The sequence below is a fragment of the Jaculus jaculus genome, chromosome 4, assembly GCF_020740685.1.
Source record: "Jaculus jaculus isolate mJacJac1 chromosome 4, mJacJac1.mat.Y.cur, whole genome shotgun sequence".
Taxonomy (NCBI): domain Eukaryota; kingdom Metazoa; phylum Chordata; class Mammalia; order Rodentia; family Dipodidae; genus Jaculus; species Jaculus jaculus.
In genome coordinates, this window is record NC_059105.1 from 112,099,751 (window position 1) to 112,121,111 (window position 21,361).

Here is a 21,361-nt window from a genome sequence, read left to right on the forward strand (position 1 = left end):
CTGTGAGTAGACCAGCCACGTGGTGCTCAGTTTGCAGGCCTGTGGGGGCCACCCCTGCCGTGAATAGGTGGCTGCCAGATCCCCTGCTGCTGTGCTCACATCACTTGCCGCGGGTCAGCTTCTGCTGTGTCCTGATTCCGTACCCACATCATCTTCCTCTGCACTACAATTGCACATGCAGCAGGCCCAGTCCCACAGCAAGAGCCACATAAGTCCACACTGAGTCACTAGCGCCAGCGCAGGTGCCATCCCATACCTGTACATCGCCACCCATCCCCCACTCCCCTGAGGCGGAAGAGCACAGACTGTTTACAGACCCCAGTGTACCCAGCCAGAATCTAGGCATCTTCAGGGCTTGCTACCTCAGTCCCCTTTCAAGCTCAAAGACAGGCAGCTTAGGTGCATTACTGGGTGAGAATTCAGGCAACTTTGGCGCCCCTGTCAGGATATAGATTGGCGGCTTTGGCAAGAGTGAGCAAAAACCCAGGCTACTTGCAACTGCCCCAGGCTGCCTTGGATTCGCATTAAGCTAGATCCCAGGCTGCTCCACCCACCTACCTGCCCATACACTGACATGGGTAGACCACAGCGCAAAAGAAATAACACGAAAAATAAAATGGAAGAAAATCCAGACAGATCACCCAGTCCAACAAGCATCACAACCAAAACATAGAAGAGTGTTTAGGATCAGAACATCAAGTGGAAGCAATGAACAATGCAACCCTGACCAAACTATTGCTAGAACTGACAGGAAAGCTACAAAGGATAGATAATCGTATGGATGCTACCATCACTAAGCTAGAGCAATATGATAAGACACTGGAAGGAATTCAAAGAGAGCTAAGAGAGTTGAGGGGGAGTTAAAAAAAAGAGGACCTTAAAAATCAGCTGGCCACACTAAATGAAAATATAAAGAAATACAAGGATGATTTCTAAGAATCATCAAGAAAATCAGAAAATGAGACAAAAAGGGAGCTGGACAAAGCGATGGAAGTGATACATAGGAAAGTAGCAGAAAATGCAAACTTAATTGAACAAGTCCAAAACTCACTAGAGGCTCTCAAGAATAGAGTTAGCAAAGTGGAAGATAGAAATTCTGATCTGGAAGACAGGATGGAAGAAACAGTTCGAGAGTCCAAAAAATTTCAGTAAGTTCAAAAGTTCCTGTGAACAGAACATGAGAGAATTGTGGGATACACTTAAACGTCCAAATATCAGAATCATTGGAATACCAGAAGGAGAAGAATTTCAGACCAAAGGCATGGAGAACTTATTTAACACAATAATTGAAGAAAACTTCCCCCGTCTCTTAAAAGAAAGGCCCATCAAGATTCAAGAAGCAAACAGAACTCCTAACCGACTAGACCAAATGAGAAACTCCCCAAGACATATTATCATTAAGACTCTAAACATTGACACCAAGGAAAAAATCCTAAAAGCAGCTAGGGAAAAACAGCACACCACTTTCAAAGGAAACTCCATCAGAATTACTTCAGACTTCTCAATGGAAACCCTGAAATCTAGAAGGGCATGGAATGAAACTGTCCAAACTCTTAAGAAACTATGGCTTCCAACCCAAACTAGTCTACCTGGCAAAAGTCTCCCTTATAATAGATGGTGAAAGGAAAACTTTCCAATACAAAACTAAGCTTTACAATTATATGAACACCAAACCAAACCTACAGAAAGTACTCCAGGAAATTCTCCACAGAGAAGAAACAAATAACCAAACAGAAATGCCTACAAGAAGCAGATCACAGCAACCAAACCCAGAGTAGATAGAAAAAAATAAATAAATAAATTCCATGGAAATGCCAACACACCTCTACCACCACAACATGACAGGGATCAAATCAAATCTCACAGTCATCACCCTAAACATTAATGGCCTTAATTCACCCATCAAGAGACACAGGCTAACAGGGTGGATCAAAAAATTAGACCCCTCAATCTCCTGCCTTCAAGAAACCCACCTTACCACTAAAGACAGAAACCTCCTCAGGGTGAAAGGGTGGAAAACAATATTCCAGGCAAATGAGAATAAGAAACAAGCAGGTGTAGCTATATTAATATCAGATAAAGTTGACTTCAAACCAAAAAAATCAAAAAAGACAAAGAAGGCTACTTCCTACTTATAAAACGAACAATCCATCAAGAGGATATTACAATCATAAATCTGTATGCACCAAACACAGGGGCACCACAGTTCATAAAACAAAACCTACTTGACAATAAAACAGAAATACCACCAAGACCATCATAGCTGGGGACTTCAACACACCATTATCAGTAATAGACAGATCATCCAAACAGAAGCTCAACAGGGAAGTAAGAGAGCTCAACAAAACCGTAGAGCACTTAGACCTAACAGACATCTACAGAACGTTCCATCCCAAATCCACAGACTACACATTCTTCTCAGCAGCCCATGGGACATTCTCTAAAATAGACCATATACTGGGTCACAAAGACAGCCTCCATATATTTAGGAAAATCGATATAATTTCCTCGATGATATCAGATCATAATGCTATATTCCTAGAAATCAACAACAAAAAAACCAACAAGAATGCCAACTGCAACTGGAAACAGAATAGCACACTCTTAAACAATAAATGGATAGTGGATGAAATAAAAAATGAAATTGCAAAATTCCTGGAATTGAATGACAATGAGAACACATCATACCAAAACTTATGGGACACAATGAAGGCAGTCCTCAGGGGAAAATTCATAGCACTCAATGTCTTCATAAAAAAGACAGAAAGATCCCAAATCAATAGCCTAACCATCTACCTAAAGGCATTGGAAAAACAAGAAAAATCCAACCCAAACAGCTCCAGAAGGAAAGAAATAATTAAAATCAGAGCAGAAATTAATGAATTGGAAACCAAGGAAACAATTAAGGCAATTGGCAAAACAAAGAGCTGGTTCTTTGAAAAAATAAACAAGATTGACAAACCTCTGGCCAATTTGATCAAGCAAAAAAAGGAGAGACTCCAAATTAACAAAATTCAAAATGTAAAAGGAGAGATCACAACAAATATAAGTGAAATTGGGAGAATCATCAGGACTTATTTGAAAAACCTCTACTCCACAAAACTGGAAAATGTGGAGGAGATGGATAAATTCCTGGATGCATATCATCTACCAAAGCTAAACTCAGAGCAGATCAACCACCTCAATGAACCCATCACACTCATGGAGATTGAAAAAGTAATAAAAAAAAAACCTCCCAAAAAAGAAGAGTCCAGGACCAGATGGATTCCCAGCCGAATTTTATCAAACCTTCATGGAAGAACTCAAACCAATCTTCCTAAAACTGTGCCACACAATTGAAGAACAGGGAAAGCTACCCAACAACTTCTATGAAGCTAGTATCACCCTAATCCCAAAACCAGGCAGAGATGCCACAAGAAAAGAAAACTATCAGCCTATTTCCCTAATGAACATAGACGCAAAGATCCTCAACAAAATACTCACAAACCGAATCCAACAACACATCAAAAGCATTATCCACCTTGACCAAGTGGGATTTATCCCAGGAACACAAGGGTGGTTCAACATACAAAAATCTGTCAATGTAATACACCACATAAACAAGCTTAAACATAAAAATCACATGATCATTTCAATAGATGCAGAAAAGGCCTTTGACAAGACACAACATCACTTCATGATCAAAACATTGGAGAGAATCGGCATGGCCGGTTCACATCTTACCATAATAAAGGCAATATACAAAGCTCCAAAGGCCCAAATAATACTTAATGGAGAGAGACTGGAGGAATTCCCATTGAGATCAGGAACAAGACAGGGATGTCCTCTCTCATCTCTGCTTTTCCATATAGTTCTGGAAGCCCTAGCCCAAGCAATAAGGCAGGAGAAGGAAATAAAAGGGATACAATTTGGAAAGGAAGAAGTTAAGTTAGCTCTATTCGCTGATGACATGATTGTATATGTAAGAGACCCGAGAGACTCCATCCCAAAGCTCATGAAGGTGATTAACTCCTATAGCAAAGTAGCAGGATACAAAATCAATGCACAAAAATTGGTAGCATTTCTGTATGCAAATGACAAAGACACAGAAAAAGAAATAAGGGGCATAGTCCCATTTTCAATAGCAACAAAAAAAATAAAATAAAATAAAATACCTGGGAATAACGTTAACCAAGGAAGTAAAAGATCTATATAAGGAAAATATTAAAACTCTCAAAAAAGAAATTGAGGAGGACTTGAAAAGATGGAAAGACCTCCCATGCTCCTGGATAAGCAGAATTAACATTGTGAAAATGACAATCCTACCAAAGGCAATATATAGATTTAACGCAATTCCAATTAAAATCCCTACAGTGTTCTTCACAGAGATAGAAAAAATGATCTCAAATTTCATATGGAAAGGCAGAAGGCCTCGCATATCCAAACATATCCTCAACAAAAGAAATACCTCTGGTGGCATCACCATACCTGATATAAAGCTATATTACAAAGCCATAGTAATAAAAACAGCATGGTACTGCATAAAAACAGGAGTATAGACCAATGGAATAGACTTGAGGACCTGGATTTTGGGCCAGGCAACTATAGCTACTTAATATTCGACAAAGGCCCAAACAATATAGACTGGAAAAAAGAAAGCATCTTCAACAAATGGTGCTAGACAAACTGGATAACCACATGCAGGAAACTAAAACTTGATCCACACATTTCACTATGCACAACACTCAAATCCAAATGGATCAAAGACCTCAACATAAGACCAGAAACTCGAAAATTACTGGAAGAAAATTTAGGAAGTACTTTCCATGATATAGGAATGGAAAAAGACTTCCTGAATAAAACCCCAGTGGCTCAAGTTCTTAAACAGTCACTCAACCATTGGGATCATATGAAGGTGAAGAGTTTCTTGGGGTGGAGAGATGGCTTAGCGGTTGAGCGCTTGCCCGTGAAGCCTAAGGACCCCGGTTTGAGGCTCGATTCCCCAGGTCCCACGTTAGCCAGATGCACAAGGGGGCGCACGCGTCTGGAGTTCGTTTGCAGAGGCTGGAAGCCCTGGCGCGCCCATTCTCTCTCTCCCTCTATCTGTCTTTCTCTCTGTGTCTGTCACTCTCAAATAAATAAAAAAAATTTAAAAAAAAGAGTTTCTTTACAGACAAGCATATAATAAGCAAAGCCAATAGAATACCCACAGAATGGGAGAAAATATTTGCAGGATATGCAACTTATAGAGGCCTTATCTCTAGAATTTACAAAGAACTCAAAAGTCTAAAAAATAAGTAGACAAATACCCCACTCACAAAATGGGGCACAGAGTTAAACAGGCAATTCACAGAGGAAGAGATACAAATGGCAAACACACACCTAAGAAAATGCTCATCATCCCTAATCATCAGAGAAATGCAAATTAAAACAACTATGAGATTTCACCTTACCCCAATAAGGATAGCCAACATCAAAAGGTCAAATGAAAATAAATGCTGCGAGGATGTGGAGAAGCAGGGACACTCATTCACTGTTGGTGGGAATGCAGGATGGTACAACCACTTTGGAAAGCAATATGGAGACTCCTAAAAAAGCTGGCTATAGAAATACCAACAGAACCAGTTATACCATTACTGGGCATCTACCCTAAAACCTTCAAACCAAAAGCCAGAGAGATGCTCAACCATGTTTGTAGCAGCTCAATTCATAATAGCTAAAAGCTAGAATCAACCCAGATGTCCATCATTAGAAGAATGGATAACAAAGATGTGGTATATCTACACAATGGAATTCTATACAGCAGTAAAAAAAAATGACATAAAGAAATTTGAGGAAAAATGGCTGAACCTGGAACAGATCATTCTCAGTGAACTTACCCAATCACAGAAAAAAAATCGACACATAGTCTCATTCATCTGCAACACCTAACCTGAATCTGCCCAAGATGCCTTACATACCCAGAAAGCACCTCATGGACTAGACAATAAGATGGATGGGAGGGCGGGGAGGGAATCGAAGGGTGGAAAACAGTAATCCGGACCCAAACGGCAATGGTACCATAAAATTCTACTTCCTAAAAGACAGAACAAATGGCTGAACCTTCACTAGACCCTTACAGGAAACACCTGAACCACAAGACACTGGAGAGGGTAGGATCAAAACTGACCTAAATCTCCTACATCTTCCCTCCCTCCCTCTCCCCCTCTCCCCTCTATCTCTCTCCTCTCTAACTCTTGTATATTAGTTATCTTTTTCCTCAATTTCTAGGTGGACACTGACCTGTAACTCCCACTTCCAGCTTGGGTCTACCATCCACAATGAACTTTTGATCAGAGAAACCTACTAGGTTTCCCAAAACAATGACAGACTTCTGTCAGAGTACTTGATGACCCACGAAAGGCCAGTGGTAAGACCCTATTGCTGAAGACTCCATACGCAGCTGACATGTAAAATGGAATGACATGGCTGGGAACCAGGAGAGAGTCAGTCCCCAGACAGTCAGCGTGTCTAGTGCCAGAAAGCACTATGTAGGCAACTGGGGGAAATGACCAAGATCTGTCCAAGCAACACATTGTTTAACCTAATTAGCAACAAATAACTGGATGTGATGCCCACACAAGTGCAATAGTGGTACACAGCCATGGTGAGGAATCAATTGCTCTTGATTTGGCTAACTGATCCACTCAGTGGTACTAGACCCATAGCTGGAGCTGGGAAACAAGTCAGAACCATACCCAAACATAAGCCCACTCTCCAATATCAAGCTACCATCAATCACGGGGTATAAGAGGGCCTACACCTACCATACTGTCTATCAAAAAAGTAAGTGTTATCTCAATTTTCCAGGTGCTAACTTACTCTCCATTGGAGAATCTGCTTCTCTTCTCCAGATTGATGCAGATCCTAAGAAGAGAGCTGCCCCAACATACCTCAAAAGGGGCCCAACTGAAACTAAGGACAACTGGCGAAATAAGCAAGGGTGATGTTTTCCTGTGAACCGGATACCAGCACAAAGGGGAAGGAGATCAACGCAGAGAAAAATCAACTCCTACCAAATCAGAGAGCCAGAGCCTCAGAGACCCCCAACACTTCAGCACTGAAGCAGACCAAAAATGATCCCAACATGGCTCAGGGAAATATTGCGGAAGAGGGGGCGGAAAGAATGTCAGAGTCACATGTTGGGTCATGATATGTAGAGACATTTATCATACCAATAACTGGGGGCTAACTCCACAATGCACGACCCATTTTCATTAACAAGGAGGGTCTAATGGGAAGGGGTAGATCATAGATGAGCCTAAATAATGGTACCAAACTGCCTGTATTTACTGAAAAGAAAACTAATAAATTAAATTAAAAAAAAGAAGGATATGCTGGAGGAGGGTACGGAAAGTGGGGATGGGGTGGAGGGTGGAAAATGTAAGTTTTAGAAAAACCTAAGTTAATAAATGCCTCTTACTCTCCTGGAAAAAAAAAAAAAGAAAGAAAAAGAAAGGATGCAACCTATGAATTTCTTCTTTTGTTGCTTTTATTTTGGTCCTGGGTGTTTGTGTTTTTGTTGTCTGGTGTTCAGGAGTAACGTGACATCCTAGCATACATCTTACTTGCCCTCTACCCTGTGTTCTGAGCTCCTCCTGGGTAGGCACCCCTTAGGTTTAGAGGAGCCTTCCAGTGACATAAGAAATTAATGCTGAAATACAGTGGAGAAGAATTCTACACTCCCCAAACAATAGGCACATTCATTATACTTTATTATAACCTGGGAATTCCATGACCAGAAGAAACAAATGGAGCTCTTCTAAATAATTAACATTAACTGCATTGTTATATCTTCATTTGTAATACTGGTACTCGCATGATATTAAACTTCCCCATGGTGGCATCATCTACAGGATTCCTGGTAAGCAGATACATTCACTGTCCAGGAGCCCCTCATTGCACAGTTAATATACAAGATGTTCATACATTCGAGTCCTCAAGATATAATCCTCGTTGACACATACTGTTTTTATATGATAAGGCATCATTCTCCATGCTTAATATCAAAAAGATCATACAATATCCTTTTGATTGATGTATTTGCTAGTACCTTAAGCTGGTTAGCAGAGAGAATATTTTCAAGTCCATAAAACCCCACAGGCAGCAACTACAAGAGTCCTGGTAGATAAAATGGACTGATATCATTTCTCCTATTGTCTCCAGTGTGGAGCCACCCAAGCTAGAAGAAGGACTTGAGGGCTGTGGAAATGACTTAGCAATTAAATGTGCTTGCTGGCAAAGCCTAAAGGCCCAGGTTCAATTTTCTCATAGCCACATAAAGTGGTGCATGTAAAATTGGTGCATGCATCTTAAGTTCATTTGCAGTAGCAATAGCCCCTATGTATCCTTAGTCTCTCTCTCTCTCCTCATAAATTAATTAATTAATAGATTTTTTTCAAAGGTCTCAGTACCTTAGAGATAAGACTTTACCCATCAAGGACCACCCTGATGCTCTTTGTTTGCATTCTGTTCCTCCCCCACTAATAAGACCATCTTAAACATTTCCTAAAATAACTCTAAGGAAACAGTGCAATAAGAAGGAATGGCATGTCCACCATCTGACTTTAGTACTAAGCCAGAGGGCAGCATGGTGGGTGGTCTTACCTGTAAGAGTCTCATCCTTATTATGGTAGGTTCGGTACAGCAGCACAATTTCAATCCAGTACATATAGAGGATGGCGCCTGCCCCCAACATGCCCACCAGTGTCACAACAGTGCCAAGCAGGATATACGTGAACACCACTGAAAGAAACAAGGGCCCATGAACAAACAACACACAGGCCAGTGTGGAGTCTGCTCAATGCCTTTGATTTGCCATCAAATTCACTGACATTGGCTATATATCTCTTAAGTCAGGGAACTTCTTAAGTCTGGACAGAGCTCTTCTGTAGACAACCCAGAGGAGTGGGGCATTTCTGATTAAGGAAACTGTGGTGTTTATCATAACCATTTTACTTATTTCTTCATCTAAAAACTTGTATGCAGTCCACTTGTACCAATATCATTGTCTATTATAAATTATATTCATGTTATCAACTCTACCAAATTCTAAACTTATTGAGGCCAGGAATCATATCAGCTTCCCTTTATACCATCCATGATTCTTCTAAAAAATTATTTGTTTATTTATTATTGGTATGTATGCACATGTATATGTATATGCCCATGTACGGGCATGCCAGGACCTCTTGCTGCTGCAAACAAACACTAGATGTAAGTGCCATTTTTTATGCATCTGACTTATATGGGTAGACAGAAAGGATTTGCAAGCAAGCACTTTAAGCTGTTTAGCCATCTGCTATTCCTTTCAGGATTCTTTATACAAGGGACTACAGAGAGAAGTCACTGATAAAGGGGATTCACTGGAGGCCAAGAATGGACTTTGTCTTAGGTATGCCTCACAAACATCCAATCTTGCTTGAGTTATAGTTGTCTTAACCAAATGAATGGATGAATAAGTGATATCAACTTCTTCATCTCTGGACATTCTGTTAAGTGAATTTAAAATCTATCCCCTAGTGGAAAATTCTACTCCATATTTTCTTTTATAATTTATTCATTTATTTATTTATTTATTTACAAGCAGAGAGATACAGAGAAGAGGGAGAGAGAGAGAAAGAATGGGTGTTCCAGGGTCTCCAGACACTGCAAACAAACACCAGACACATGCACCACTTTGTGTGTCTGGCTTTACATGGGTACTGGAGAATAAAACCCGGGTCATTAGGGTTTGCATGCAAACGCCTTAACTGCTGAGCCATCTCTGAGCCATCTCTCCAACGCTCTATATTTTCAAAAGGCTATGATCTATGATAGAATTCTGAACACTGACAAGATAGCTATTCCATTTTCCATTCCTCAGATTATGAATGTATCATGTTCTTTGGAAGCCAGGAAAAGACAAACAACAAAGGGAGCTAGATCTTGATGATGGCTGCCACATGTGGGAAAGGTTTCCTGCAGATACTGGTGGAATGAGTGAGGAAATGAGTAAATGGAAAGAGTAAGTGAGTGAGTTATTGAATGAACAAGTGAGTTGAGTGAAGAAATGAGTGAGTGAATGCCTGACTAAAGAATTTAAGTGAACAAATGAATAACTTTGTATCAGGCATATATATTTATTTATGTAAACTAGATCTAGATCAGTTTACTCCTTGAGTGGATTTGATCAAAATATTTGTAGTGGTTAATATTGTCAACTTGACAGGGTCTAAAATCACCTAGGAAACAAATCCTGTACTTATCTGTGAGGGAGTTTCTAGATTATGTTCATTAAGGTGGGTAGATCTCTTCTAACTGTGGGTGGCACCATTCCATGGGCTGGAGTCCAAGAGGAAGAAAGAGAAAGCCAGCTGGGTACCACCATTCATCACACTCGGCTTCCTGACTGCTGGCACAATGTGGCCAGCTGCTTCCTGCTCCTCAGCCATGACTCCCCCACCAGGAGGGACTGTATTCCCTCAAAATTTCAGCCAAAATAAATCCCTCCTCTCTGTGGTTCTTTGAATGTATAGTGGCCTCCATGTCCTCAAGTATTTGTAACTAAGCCTCCTACTAGGTGCCCAGCTGGTACAACCTTTGAGAGGTGGAGCCTAGCTGGAGGAGGTGTATCACTGGGGGCAGGTCTTGAGATTTATTAGTCCACGCTACTAGGTATTCAAAATGATCTGTTTTCTCTTGCATATCCTCCTTGCTATGGATCTGTGATGATGGGAGCCAGCCTCCTGCTTGTGCCACACTTTCCCTGCCATGATGAAACCTCCCCTCCAAACTGTAAGCCAAAATAAATCCTTTCCACCTATAAGCTGCTTCTTCTCAGGTGTTTTGTCACAGCAATGAGAAGATAAGTACTACCTTCTTAAATCACTCCTTGTCAGGAATTTTGTGTCTCAACATAAGGAGGGTAAGTAATACAGAATTAAGTGAGTTGACACTGTAAAGTGTTTAAACTGTGTCTAGTCTCTGGAAAATATTCATTGTAAATATTATCACTCTTCTTCCAGAAAATACCTCCCCTCTTAAGCAAAAGCAGTTGTGAGTACTTGTGGAAAAACTTCTAGGCTTACCTCCCTTTTTCTCTCTCAATTGTACAGTCCATGTTGTGTTCCCAATGGAATTCTGGGCAAAGCAAACAAACTTTCTGCCAAGATCTCGCTGAGTGACTTCTTTGAAGAAGATAGTATGTTCAATGACTTCATCCTTGAAAGAGGATTTAAGTCTAGAAAGAAGTGAAAATTCGACACTTTTCAGTAACATAAACTGACTCTCACCAGCAGTGTTTGGAGCACTTACAAATAGCCAATAGGAATCAATAACATAAGAAGATAGAAGAATAGAGATGGACTAGGAAATTTCACTTTTGATTAATATCCCATTCAAAGTTATTGACTATGCTAAGCATTTTTACTATATATATAATTTACTTGTTGCCTTCATCTGACTTTAATAATTTCCCTTAGGAACAAATTATATTGATAACTTGATAACAATACTAAAAATGACTAATTCGCAATGAGGTTTATTACATATCAGGCATTCTTCTGACCAGACTTTGGACTCCCTAATCTCCCCCTATCCACAAACGCTCCAAAGTTGTGATATGAGCATCCTAATGTACTCAGTGACATAGACAAGTTACAGAGGGTGGATGTGTGGTCCCAGGTGGTAGGTGTGAAGCCATACTGCTTTGACTAGAGAGTTGGGATCCACATTAATTCATAGTTAAGAGTCTCCAAAATTGCCTGTCTTCAATCTTCTGTCACATTAAGAAATCCCATGGGGGGGGGGCAGAGATATGTCTTAGTGGTTAAGTGCTTGCCTATGAAGCCAAAGAATCCCAGTTCAAGGCTCAATTCCCCAGGACCCATGTAAGCTGGATGCATAAGGTGGCACATGCATCTGGAGTTCATTTGCAGTGGCTGGAGGCCCTAGTGCGCCCATTCTCTCTCTATTTGGGTCTTTATCTCTCTGTCACTCTCAAGTAAATAAATAAAAATAAACAAAAAAATAAAATAAATAAATAAATTTCATGAGAGTGATGCTATGGGCTGAAGTGCAGAGAGCCTAAAAGTCTAATTCTTACTCAGTGAATTGCTTCCTGTTGCCACAGACTGCAATAAGCATGCCCCTTTACTGCATCTGTCCTACACAATGAATTTGCAGAGCAGACTACCATCCAGAGAAAGTAGATGAGGAAACAAAGCCTTGCAAGGAGTATGAGTTGCCTTGTCCCTTTTTGAAAACAAGTTTACAAAAACAAAAACAAAACCTACAGGCAGTTGACAGCAAAGTGTATTCTCAACCACACTGTTTCTGTTAACTCTAATGTGACACCAGCTTTGGATGGCACGTAGTGACGTCTCCAACCTTATAACTTCATACTAAACTTTATTGTTCTTATCAAAATCGTCCCTTGTTATATATATATATATATATATGTTTGTGTGTGTGTGTGTATAGGTGTGTACATATATATGAATATATTCTATATTATATATAATGTATTATATTTATTACTTTTGTGCACTGAAATGTTTTAAAACATTAGAAGAAAGAATTTTATATAGACTCCTACTCTAAGTTAGATGTCAGAGAAATGGGAGGATGCATTCTCTAGTGACATGTCTGAGTTCACATCATTGAGACAAAACACCCAACCAAAAATAGCTGATTGGAGGAAAGGATGTATTCTGACTTAAGTCCTGAAAGGAAACTTCATGGTGGCAGGAAAAAAGCATGGCATGAACAGAGGCTGGACATCACCTCTGGCACAGGAGGTGACAATGGAAGCAAGAGAGTAAGCTGGATTTTGACAAGGGAGCGCTGGCTCTAATACTCCTAACCCCATCCCTAACAACACACCTCCTCCAACAAAGACCCACTTTGCAAATTTGAATGCTTGGGGTCTAAGCATTCAAAACACATGAATTGATGGGGTACATCTGATTCAAACTACTACACTGTGATTAGACAATAGCCCTTCAACCCTACTGGAGACTAAAGATCTTCTTTTCTAAACATTTTATGGCTTTGAATGTTTAGAGTTTAGCTCTTTTTTATTTATTTTTAATTTTTTGTTATTTTTATTTATTTATTTGAGAGCTACAGACAGAAAAAGGTAGAGAGAAAGAGAGAGAGAGAGAGAGGGAGAATGGGTGCGTCAGGGCTTCCAGCCACTGCAAACGAACTCCAGACATGTGCGCCCCTTGTGCATCTGGCTAATGTGGGTCCTGGGAAATGGAGCCTTGAACTGGGGTCCTTAGGCTTCACAGGCAAGCACTTAACTGCTAATCCATCTCTCCAGCCCAGAGTTTAGCTCTTAACTACCCAAGTTCTCCATAAAATTGTGCTTTATGCTAGTCATAGAAAGCAATAAACGTAGTCTAGGGCTGTGGAGATGGCTCAAACAATAAACCTGAGTTCAATACTGAGAACATATGTTACAAAAGAGAAAGAAAGAGAGGGGGAGAAAAGGAAGGAAGGAAGGAAGGAAGGAAGGAAGGAAGGAAGGAAGGAAGGAAGGAAGGAGGGAGGGAGGGAAGGAAAAAGAAACCTAGCTAGCTAGATGGGCATGCTGCATGCCTGTAATCTCACTGATGAGGAAATGGAGTCAGGTAGGTCCCTGGCTCTCACTGGGTAGCCAATTTAGTTAGCCTACTTGATGAGTTCCAAATTAATGGAAGACCCTATCTCAAAACAGGTAAATGGCACCTGAAGATCAAAACCTGAAGCTGTCCTCTGTTTCTCTCTCTCTCTCTCTCTCTCTCTCTCTCTCTCTCTCTCTCTCTCTCTGTCTTTCTCTCTCTCCCTCTCTCTCGCTCTCTCTCTCACACACATAATGGAGTCTAATTTATGAAGAAATATAACAGTTCCCAAATATTTCAAGACAGATTACTTCCCTCTGAGGCTCCTTGCCTGTTATTTCAAACTAGTTCTTTTGTCAGAACCTGTATTATGGTGCCATTTCTTCTGGATCCTTTTCAGGCTGTTAGTGTTCTGAAAGTTTGGGTCCCAGAACTCACAGCACTGAATGTGTTCGGTGTACTGTGTAAACTGAGTGATGGGGAATATCAGATGTGCTGCTTCTGTTTAAGCAGTGTGCGTCATGGTGACTGTCTGATGGATCACTTTGGTTTCAAAGCAGCCACATCACACTGTTGCTATGAGTTGAACTTTCAAAAGCTTTTAGTGACTGGGGACCTAGTTGTAGAGCACGTGTGTAGCATGCTGGATGACTCCAGCAGCAAGAAAATTAACTAAAGAGCTGGCAATACTGCATGTTTTCCTTTGTCCTCTCCCCATCTTTGGGAAAGACTCTGTTGGTAGTGGGGAGAGCACAGGGGAATGGGGATGGGGTAAGGGAAGAGAAACAAACATTTTGATTGAAGACACCGTAACAATACCTAATTCACTGAATACTAGTTTTTAAAAATGTAATCAATTGTTAACTTTAACAAAAAGTGGCTAGGGATTTAGCTTTGTTGGTAGAATTCTTGCCTAGTTTGGTCAAAGCCCTGAGTTTGATCCCAGCACTTGAAAAGTGGATGGTAGTGGGTCAGAAGTTCAAGGTCAGTCTCTATAAAGTGAGTTTGAGACCAGTTTGGCATACCTGAGACTCTGTTTCAAGAGAACAATAAGAATTTGAAAAATAATTTTCACACAGTCTTTGGTGTTCTCATCATTGTACGCACATACATACATATATTTCAAACAAGCTATGATGGCTCTGATAGCTGGCACCTGGATCTGTCATTGCCTGAAATGTTTATGTACAGGGCTGGCTTAGTCTATGAATCCATCAGAAACTGAAAGCTTCCAGGTTTTATATTAATATATATGTGAGTAGATAGGCATAATAGACAGGTTGTTATAAATATACATGAGGTAGATATAAACAGAATTTCTATATTCTTATTTTCACCATTAGTCTGTGACAGTGGTTATCCCACTAAATAACACCAACTTTGTGTATTTTTTTTAGCAATTTCTTTTTTAATATTTTACTTATGTATTTGAAAAGAGAAAGAGAGAGGGAGAGAGAATGAGCAAACCAGGGCCTCTAGCCACTGCAAACAAACTCCAGAAGCATGCACTACCTTGTGCATCTGGCTTTACATGGATACCAAGGAACATTTTAAACTCAGGTCTTTAGACATGGCAGGCAAGCACATTTAGACCAGTGTTGTTTTTTTTTTTTTCTTTCTTTTTTTTTTAATTTTACTGAGATTGGATCTCACTCTAATCCAGGCTGACCTAGAATTCACACATGTTCCCAGGCTGACCTGGAATTCAAAGCAATCCTCCTACATTTACTTCCCAAGTGTGGGAAATAAAAATGTGCACCACCATGCCAGGCATTTTGTTTGTAGAAATTCTAAAAGTAAAAACATCCAATTTGAGTTGGAAAGACTAAATTTTCCTAGTTTTTTTTTTTTTAAATTATTACCTTTTCTCCTCAAATATTGGGACTTCCCACTGCTGGGTAGAATCTTTGACATACCACCTGATCACAGGCTTAAAGTCCCGTTGGAAGCCAAATTGTACTTTGCAAGGAAGAGTGAAAGGCCTCCCTGAAAATAGAAAAAAATAGGAAAGAAGCATTAAGAACACTGCCATGAAGGGAGAGATATGAGCAAAGGACTGCATCGTGACGTACCAGGTATCAGGAGATGTGCCAGGAACAGCCAAATGTTAACAGGACCCAACAAATCACAAAACACCCACTGTGTCTGTTCTTCCTGGGCAATTATTACATCTCAAACATGTAACTGTGTGTTCTTAACATGAACAGCAACATAAACATTACATTGACTGAGAGAGATACCAGGAAAAGGTTGAATTTTATTGTGACCAGACCAGTCTTAAATACCACTGTTAAAGGAAGACACATCAAGAAAGATCACTTTACTAACCAATATTTACATATCAACTGAACATCATTGGGTTACTATCATAGATATTTTAAATAAATTGGGTTCTAGGCTGTTTTTGCTTTTTTGTGTTTTTTTTTTTTTGAATAATGCATTATGGATGGACTATCCCTGTTCTACTGTTTCCATTAGGAATATATAAATATGTTTTACCTCAAATTTTTAATTTAATCCCAAAGTGGATATGGTCTCAATTTGAAAGTTCATCTTTGGATATTAATGTTTTGCCACCAGTAATACTTTCAAATTCAGTAGCATGATATGCCACTTGACTATATGTTTTGAATTATTCTTTTCTTCCCTCTTTCATCCTTTCATGTGGTTTCCATATTGCCATTACTAGTTATATCCTTGGAATGTGCCACCACTGCCATCCAGTGACCTTATGCCACAATAATTATACTCACATTTTTCCTACAATAATAAATCTCCCATTAGCATTACAGCTGGAACACATTATACAGAAAAACCATTTGTTTCTAAATATAACAATTACTCTTTGGCTATATATAAATATAAACTGAAGATGACAAAATCAAAGGTAACCAGAAGGAACCAATTTCTTCTCTATCCAAAGAAGATGCCATTTTGGAATATATTTGAACAGGGGCTGTAGAAATACATTATAATTTTCTTAAAGTTATCCCAAACATCATATTCATAAGGGTTAATGCTAGGTAAATTCATAGACATAACCAATGGAACAAACCTCTATCTATCATCTATCTCTTTATCATCTATCTATCTTTCCACCTCTCCATGTGAAGAATCCAAAACCTACTGATCTTCTCTACTGCACCAACCACTTATATATAACACCTCACTTCTCAGTGCAATTCTGTATAGTCAGTTTTATATTGCTGACAGGCAACCGAGGCTTAGGACAATTAAGTAACAGTTCACAAAGCTAATCAAAACTGAGTCCAAATTCACACCCAATTCTGTTTTACTTGAGTCTCCAACCTTCTTCTCCTTACATCACACTTAGACCTGTTTCCAGATGTAGTTTCCTCGAGGAATGGTTGCATGGCCCAGCTTACCCAGCTCTACTTCCATTGTGTCCTTGATGGGATCCAGAATGTTTGGTTTGGATTCAGTGTCAGGCACTAGGAGTGGAAAATAAATATCACTATTTGTACTGAGAAATCCAAAGGCCTTACTGCTGAAGGTTTGAAAGTTTAAGATCTACATTTTGTTTTAACTGTTATTGGTGCTTCCTCTTCAAGTTTTCCCCAGAAATCTAGGAACTCAGTTTTCCATGGAAAGCCTGCCTCAGAAATGACTGGTGCTAGGTAAAACTTAGCCCTTCACATACCTCTATCACCCCTGGTAAATTGTCTTCCACACCAATCCTGATGGCCCACTATAGACTTGAGCCTTTATCTGTGTCTTCTACAGGTCTTCTTTTAAAAAAAAAATGAAATTTTATTTTTTAAAAGGTTATTTTCTTACATCTCATCTTCCTGCCCCTATTTCACTGAGGGCCATTCTCAGAGGGGTTACTGGTATTTAGTGAGGGGTCCTGAAAGCCTCAGTCTGTGTTGGGGGGAGAGGAAAACATTGTCTCAGGGTAATCATACCCACTTTGTGCCTCTTGTAGTCTTTCCTCCCTTTCTTCCACCATGTTCCCTGAGCCTTGGCACATGTGTTAGAAATCTGTTTAGTGCTGCAATCTAACTGAGTCACCCTGAAGCGAGGTTTGAGGCCCCACCTGAGAAACTGAATATCAAGCAGGTCTGAGTCCGCCCTGGTTAGTTTTTTTTTTTTTTAATTTTTTTGTTCACCCTTATTTATTTGAGAGTGACAGAGAGAGAGAGGATGGGCGTGCCAGGGCTTCTAGCCACTGCCAATGAACTCCAGAGGCGTGCGCCCCCTTGTGCATCTGGCTAATGTGGGTCCTGGGGAACTGAGCCTTGAATCTGGGTCCTTAGGCTTCACAGGCAAATGCTTAACCACCAAGCCATCTCTCCAGCCTGACCCTGGTTAATTTTAAACTCATGATTTATTTCAGGATCAAGGAGACTCCAGCCCTTGATTAATCATTTTACCTTTCAGCTTTCTGTCCCAAAGTTTCAAGTACACCTCAATTGTTAGGCTTACTCCTGAAGGTGTCTTATCTCCAGATAAAAGTTATAGTCTCTGCTTTCAACATCAACTTTTACTCCTCACATACTTCATTTATGCCATCCTCTTGGGCCATTAACATCCCCTTTCATTACATCAGAATTTATCCTTTCTCAGTTTCTGTGCATTGGAAAAAGAAAAAGAGAAAAGAAAACCCTTCCTTCTTTCCTGCTTTCTTGCTCACTCTCCGTCCCTCTAGCCACATTCTCATGAGAACAGTGCTCACCTTCTCCATTCTCTCATCTCCATCTTTCCTTATCTGTGGACTGAAAGTATTTGGACCTCAGTGATTAAGGACATTATTGGACTAAATTCACTGGACACCATTGAAGTGTTTTAAATTTAATTTAATTTAACTTAACTTAATTTAACTTAACTTACCTTTCAGCAGCACTGAACATTGTTGGCCACAACCATTTGAGACCCTGTTTTATTTGGCTTTTCTAAGAAGTACTTTTACTCATTTATTTGAGAGAGGGTGTCAGAGAGACAGAGACTGAAAGAGGCAGAGAGACGAGAGAGACAAAGAGAATGAATATGGGCATGTCAGGGCCTCTTGCCACTGCAGAAGAATTCCAGACACATTTGTCACTTTTGTACACCTGGGTTCACATGGGTACTGAGCAGTCAGGCTTTGCAAGCAAGCTCCTTTTACCACTGAGTAATCTCTCCAGCCCTTCTTTTACACTTTGAACCTATATTCTCCTGCTCACTGTCAGCCTCTGCCCTTACACCCCTGCATGCCTGTGCCTTCGCCTGTGCCACTTTCAAACATTCCTTCTGCCCCCAGCCTCCTCAGAGTATTCATTCTCTCTCCTTGGGTAGGAAAGTTCTCACTCTCGGCCTCTTCTCAACAAAACCTTGCTCCCAGAGTTATCTCTCCTGGGCACCATCAATTCTACTTCCTCTTCTGCCCTCCCACTGACACCTACTTTGCCTATGTCAGATTTCTGCCCAGTCTTCTCTGAGGCTGTCACTACTTTAAGTGTTGGAAATACTCCAGAGCTCAGTTCTTGCTTCCCCGCCACCTCTCTCCTAAGTGATTTCAGTCACTTCCTTGGCTTTAGATATTATGAAACCCTAGCCATTCTCACACATCTATGGCCCTCACCTCTGTGGACTGATTGACCCAAAACTGTGATTGTGACTTGGGTGATGAAAAGTCCTTTGAATTAGTATGTAGTCCTTTACTCACACTCTTTTTCCTCAGACTTCCTTCTCCTTGTCTATCATTCATAGTAAATACTGTCACCATGAACAAATTTATTACCTCAAAAAACTAAAACATTGTCATTTTACCTCTTCCTTTATCTGTTATATAAAATACAATGTGACAATCTGATGACTTACAGAGCTGGCCACTTTTTACTACCTCTGTCAAGTCTATTGATGGGAAAGCTGAGACATCTTTTTTTTTTTTTTTATTGAGAGCGACAGACACAGAGAGAAAGACAGATAGAGGGGGAGAGAGAGAATGGGCGCGCCAGGGCTTCCAGCCTCTGCAAACGAACTCCAGACGCGTGCGCCCCCTTGTGCATCTGGCTAACGTGGGACCTGGGGAACCGAGCCTCGAACTGGGGTCCTTAGCTTCACAGGCAAGCGCTTAACTGCTAAGCCATCTCTCCAGCCCAGAGACATCTTTTGATAATGTCAGCCAATCCTGCTGTTGTGCCACTTAGACCCAGTAGCAGTAAAAGACAGAAACTCCCAACTTGTACCTTGCATCACATCCCTGTCTCTTGTCCATCCCTACTCACAAATTCTTTCAGCTGCACCTCATAAATGTTTCTGGAGTCCATGCACTCCTGTCCATCTGCATTACCACTCCTTAGCTATCCCCATCAGTAACTGACTGCCTGACCAAAGCAACTTTGGAACTCTTGCCCCCACCTCCAATCCTGCTCACCAATATCTATGTTTGTCATTGCAGGAAAGGAGGCAGAAAAACTGAAAGATCCACTGGGTGGTAAGGGGTATCCTGAGGCATTAACCCCCTCCCAAAAGAGACTTACCTCACAGTGAATATCAATAACCCCACTGAGCAGAGCCCTTAGAGGAATGGGAACATAAGAATATAGCCCAATGGAAATATGCGACATATTAATACTGTAAAGTCCATGATGATAAAAATCCATAATCCATAAGAATGTTCAGAACAATAGGCAATAAAAGAAACAAGTAAAAGGAAGAAGAAACATAGACTTCATATAGCTTATATCTTACAGTAAGAGAAGAGGTAGTAAAATTTATTAAGATTTTAAGAGTTGAGTCAAACCCTCAGTAGCTATTTGGTACAAAACATAAATAAGTAGTATTCTTTGCTTTCACAGGCCTTTTTATAAAGGGATTTTACCAGTTATGATGTTATTTGTAGATATAGTAAGAATGGTACAAGGGAAAACTTGGGGCCAAATAAACCAGCTGCAGAAGAAATCTTAAGAGGGTCATAAATATGAGAAAGTTAACTTTAATATTTGTCAGGGAAGAATATAAATTAGTATGTGGGAAACATACCTTGACACTGATGAAAAAAATCTTACAGTGCTAAATATTTTTAGAGAATAATAATAATTTTGTCACCATTATAGGGATTATAAACTAACAGAAAAGTATTATATTTGATCAATGGATAAATATACATGTACTAAAAGCATAACATTATAAAAGCCAATGATCGAAAATATAATGTGACTGCACATAGGAAAAGGGTAGGAATACACCTCAGGCTATAAAAGATAAGATTTCAATATGTGGAGAAACATTAACTCATGCTATAGTGGTGAAACAAACACACAGATATCACTTAATATTTACATTTTGGACTATCTAACATATGTAAATTTATTATAAAAATAAACCAGGAGGAAATGAATAGAAAGTCAAATTTGTGACCATGTGAACAGGATCTAGAACTGTCTGCATTGATGGGAACCTTGGTGCCTGCCAACACTCAAGTTTAATAAGTGTATAACTATCTTTTTTCTTCTCTGAAAAGAAAGAAATGCTTAACCAAAGCAAGTCAGTTTTAGTTTCTCAGTTCAGATTTCAAATCACGAGACAAAAGAAAAGTTTCACTTACCAATGGTTTTCACATGAACAACATCTCTGACCATCCATGAACTCCCATTGTCTAACTGGCTGTAATCACATACATATGTGCCCTGATGATAGTCATAAATTTCACCCACTTTGATTGGATTGCTCTTTTCCTCAAGGAGAAGTCTTCCATTCTAATTCAAAGACAAGGAATATAAGTACTTTTCTGTTACTTGAGAATTTTTCTTAAA

The 21,361-nt window shown here is 39.9% G+C and overlaps 1 protein-coding gene across 1 annotated transcript in view; it reads right to left on the bottom strand.

Annotated features, from left to right (window-relative positions):
* LOC101597659 (interleukin 18 receptor accessory protein) overlaps nt 1-21,361 on the bottom strand; it is a 34,552-nt gene that overhangs the window by 4,531 nt on the left and 8,660 nt on the right. Inside the window, exons 4-8 of the mRNA XM_004651692.3 lie at nt 21,154-21,304; nt 16,991-17,056; nt 15,467-15,590; nt 11,088-11,239; nt 8,626-8,763 (exon numbers count right to left, since the gene is read on the bottom strand). Of these exons, the coding sequence (XP_004651749.3) occupies nt 8,626-8,763; nt 11,088-11,239; nt 15,467-15,590; nt 16,991-17,056; nt 21,154-21,304 (631 nt within the window). The remainder of the gene's footprint in view (nt 1-8,625; nt 8,764-11,087; nt 11,240-15,466; nt 15,591-16,990; nt 17,057-21,153; nt 21,305-21,361) is intronic.